This window comes from Taudactylus pleione, unplaced genomic scaffold (assembly GCF_031769625.1).
Source record: "Taudactylus pleione unplaced genomic scaffold, aTauple2 ptg000172l, whole genome shotgun sequence".
NCBI classification, from domain to species: Eukaryota; Metazoa; Chordata; class Amphibia; order Anura; family Myobatrachidae; genus Taudactylus; species Taudactylus pleione.
The window spans coordinates 10,003,046-10,007,500 of NW_028284574.1; the positions used below are offsets into that span (position 1 = coordinate 10,003,046).

At 41.3% G+C, this 4,455-nt stretch overlaps 1 protein-coding gene across 5 annotated transcripts in view; it reads right to left on the bottom strand.

The window, feature by feature from the left end:
• Positions 1 to 258: 258 nt before the first annotated feature.
• Positions 259 to 4,455, bottom strand: part of TRAF3IP3 (TRAF3 interacting protein 3) — a 108,064-nt gene continuing 103,867 nt past the window's right edge. For all 5 annotated transcript variants that reach the window (XM_088475436.1, XM_088475434.1, XM_088475439.1 and 2 more), the window contains exons 13-15: positions 3,164 to 3,303; positions 870 to 983; positions 259 to 452 (exon numbers count right to left, since the gene is read on the bottom strand). In XM_088475436.1, the coding sequence (XP_088331562.1) occupies positions 357 to 452; positions 870 to 983; positions 3,164 to 3,303 (350 nt within the window). In that variant the 3' untranslated portion in view covers positions 259 to 356. The remainder of the gene's footprint in view (positions 453 to 869; positions 984 to 3,163; positions 3,304 to 4,455) is intronic.

Genomic DNA, 4,455 nt, shown 5'->3' on the forward strand with positions numbered 1-4,455 from the left:
ATCAAAGTGACTTGCACTAAATACTGATCTATTGGGCATTGTAGTTTATAGACTGTTCTAGAAGCAAATACTGGGATCCCTCCCTCCCCATCCCCCAAGAAGATCATAAGAGTACATTGGGTTTAGGACTGATTCATAGCAATACTGTACTATATTAGTTACATGCATAGGAAGACCGTGCCAGACACATTTTACATCACTAACTTTGTAGCTACATCCATATTTACCAGAAAACAAAACCCTAAAACAATGTTTCATTTGAAAAATATATTTAAATGACACCAGTAACTTCAGTACGAAAAAAAAAGTTTCTGTATAAACTAATTCCATGAATAAAGTTGAGGTAGTATGAAGTTTCAGAATAGATAACGATCCACGTGGGTAGAGAAATAGAATGCGAACACTACAGCAATCATCAGTATGAAGACTGGCGACCAGCAATAGCATCGTTTCTGTGGGGAGATAGAGATTAATTGGCATACAACATCAGCAATACAGTAGGCCATTTGCGCACGTATAGATATACATGTCGTTTTATTGCCAGTAAAGGAAGCACTTAATAATAAACGTCTTAATTCATTCCTCCATTGAGCTAGGAGGAACACTACAACTGAGCATCACCAATTAGTGTATGACTTTGTGGTCTGAGATGAGGTGGACAGTGGTCGGCTCTCCCCACTCCACTACCAGATTTGTCTACCAATGGAATTCACATGAAGGTGTATAAAAAAAAAACATTTCAGCTTTACATTGACAATAAAGGTGCTTGAAAAATAATTGGAAAAAGAAATCAAGCAAGTTACCATCTTAAAATGGATGTGCTTTGACTTATAATGCAAACAAACCAAAAAATGACTCAATGAAGATACCTTTAGTTTCCATTTATGAGTTCCCTTCAACTCATTCCGACACTGCTGTAATTTTCTTTGACATGAATGATATTCTTCAGTTATCAACTCCACTTCAGTCTTCAGACCTGCACACTGGCAGACACAACAGGGTTATAATTAATGCTGAAAGATTGGAGAGTCGGAGGTATATTTACTAAAGTGCAGGTTTTTAGAAGAGGACATGTTGCCCATAGCAAATCAGATTCTAGCTACAGGTTGAGTCTTCCATATCCAAAATGCTTGGGACCAGGGGTATTTTGGATATCTGAATATTCCGTATTTTGGAATATTTGCATACCATATTGAAATGTCTTAGGAATAGGGCCCAAATCTAAACACAGAATGCATTTATGAATCATATACACCTTATACACACAGCCTGTAGGTAATTTTATACAATATTTTCAATAACTTTGTGGCTCAAACAGTTTGTTTACATACATGAAATTCATTTGTTTCATATACACCTTATACACACAGCCTATAGGTTATTTTATACTTTATTTTTAAGAATTGTGTGCGTTAATAAAGTTAGTGAAATTTTTGATGGTTCAATGTACACAATCAGTCATGCTAAAAATATTCCGTATTTCGGAATATTTGGATATGGGAGACTCGACCTGTATTATCTTCTAGATTCTAGGGGGTAAATTTACTAAGATGGGCTTTCTATTAAGAAGTGATGTTGCCCATAGCAACCAATCAGATTCCAGGTATTCTCTTCTAGAAGGTGCTAGATAAATGAGAAGTAGAATCTGATTGGTTGCTATGGGCAACATCACTTCTTAAATAGAACTCCCAATTTAGTAAATTTATTCACTTAGCTAGGCAGCTTACCTACTGGTGCTATCAAAGCATGCAAGTGGGTATAGGGATGGAACCCATTGGTTGCAATTACCCCCATACCCTCTGGCATTTTATTTGATATTCGGGAGCGCTTGCAGTGTGGAACTTTTATTTCCCACTGCCTATTCCATTTATTTTTGTTCACTAGAAGTGAATGCAGTAGTCAATGGCCTGTCCTCCGTTGACCTGAACTGCAAGTGCCCATTAACTACTGCATGTCAAATGTGATTGTGTGTAATCTGCAGTGTCAATGTCACTTTAAATAAATGGTTAGCATACACACGGTACGATTTGTACCACCAACAACTTGAAAGATATCTTTCAGTGAAGTCATCCTGCCACATCTCTGAACAGGCAAAGTTGATGATATCGTCCAAGTTGGCCTGCATGCATGGATGATGAAAGATATCTTTGTCGTCCATGTGGGAACGCGCATTGTTGTTCGTTGACGGGTTTGTAAGTTTGTAACAATATAGTTATCGTTCAGTTTTATCGCTCAGTGTGTACGCACCTTAAGACGCACCAGAAGACTTTGGATTCAGACTGTCGCACACACACATATATACAAGGGGATGTAGTTAGGAAGCAGACGGTCGAAATGCCGACCGCCGGCTTCCAGACGCTGAAATCCCGGCATGGGACTAATGATAGGCGTCTAAATAAATATAGACGCCGATCATTAGCCCCACGTCAAAATCCCGACGCCCAGCATACTGATCGTAGGTAAGCTGGGCGTCGGCAGCGGATAGCCGCGCGGGGCGGGAGGGTTAGGGTAGTTACTTACTTTAGTCGGGATCTTCATCTGCCGGCCCTCCGCCGTAGGGATTTGAGCAGTCGGGCTGAGGTTCGGCAGTCATGCATACCGATTCCTATTCAAGGGTCGCATATAAAGTTAATTCGTGCAATCTCCTGGTACGTCATAAGTTGGGTACACACTAGACTGTGTGTACCCAGAGCCAGCACAATATATCGGGCGTTCCATACATACTGCACGATCTGGTGTACGACCGCCTTATATATCGTTCCCACGCCGCATCCAGAAGCATGGTGTCAGCCGCCGAATCTTCTGATATGCCGTGCATTGCATGCACAGCAGATCAGAAGAGGTGACGAATGATGCACGGGAGCGCGCAATCACCCGTACACACTGAGCGTTGTGGCCGAAATATCGTTGTGATCTGCGTCGGAATGATATCGTCCGATATATAGCTTAGTGTGTACCCAGCTTTGGTCACGTCGCATTGCGACTAAGACGCATTTTCGGGTGAAAGACGCACAGCAAACAGTCGCACAGGACCTGGCTCGCCGAGGGGGGCTGTTTGGCGTGACAGCAGTAATAGTGTATGAGAACACCTCTGTACTAGTGAATTTGTGTAATTTAAGTCTTTGTGATGCTGTAGATGACCAGTGGAAAAATACGTATTTACCTCCTTTTCTTTTGACATTAGTTGCTTCTTAAGAACTTGGAGCTGGTCAGTCTGCAGCACTTTATCTGTGTCACGCACTTGTAATGTTGTGTCTTTGGTAATATATGACAAATGTCTGTGCTCCAATGCTGCAAGCTCATCTGCAAAAGCAAATCCACATTTCTGGTGTTAGACTGAAAACCATTAACACAAAATCTCACAATCATTACTGTAGTATTAAAACCAAATGTTCATTATATTTTATAGAACCCATCTAACTATTATTTAAAATTTTCAAAGCCATAAGATTGACAATTACCCATTATTTAAAAACAAGCCTCTACTCCATTTGGTCAAGTGTTGATAAAAGTTGAACCAACATTCCATTTACAAAAATCTGATTTAGATGTACGCTCATTCTTCCCCTTTCCCTATATCAGAACATTTTACAAAGCACCAATCCCCCTTAGTTACTAAATCATCAGAATTCTTCATTTCTATTGCCGCCTTTAAGGCTTTTTAAGTTTTGTTCAATTCATTCTCCTTCTCTTGGTGAATTAATTTGCCCTTTTAGCCCCAGTACTATCTATACACACATCTACCCTGACTTCTCCCTTTCAGTACTATCTTATTTGACCATCTTAATGTTTACACCAGACCGGGACAGGGCAGGGCGCTGAGGTGCACGCAGGGTTTCCCTGCGCTTCCATAAAAGAAGGCGTTGCTGATCACGTCCCCAATTCGTCAATCTTGGGGGTGTGTCCAACACTTAAGGAGGTGAGGAGGTGTTGGGCTTCCCCCAAGCTCTCCCCTCACTGTGAATAGATGTGCTTGCATACGGTATCTCTTCACCCAGTGGCGATCAAAAACCGCAACTTTTCCCACTCACGGCCCACGAGTGGGGACAGCACAGGGCAGGCTGCTTTTAGTGGGGAGCCGCTATAAGGGCAGGGCACAGTTTGCCACTTTAAAATCAGGCGGGGAGCAGGTTCCCGCTAAAACAGCCTAACGGGAACACTATTAGGGGAATTCAATATGGAGCGATAAGTCCGTTTTTTGCGTTAATATCGCACCTATGATGTCATTATCGCAGGTTTTAGTTTTACACTGTATTCAATTTCAAAGACTTCGCAGGTTCGAAAAGTCTTTGAAAAAAAAAACGGGGATAACTTTTCACCACTGAATCGGTGGCGAAAAAAAGTGCAGAATTGGGGTTTAGGGGTGCAGGCTTAAAATAAAATAGCCTGCACCCCTGGGAATGACATTTTAAAAATAACTCAAAAAAAAATAGGGAGACCCCAAAAAGTTAATTT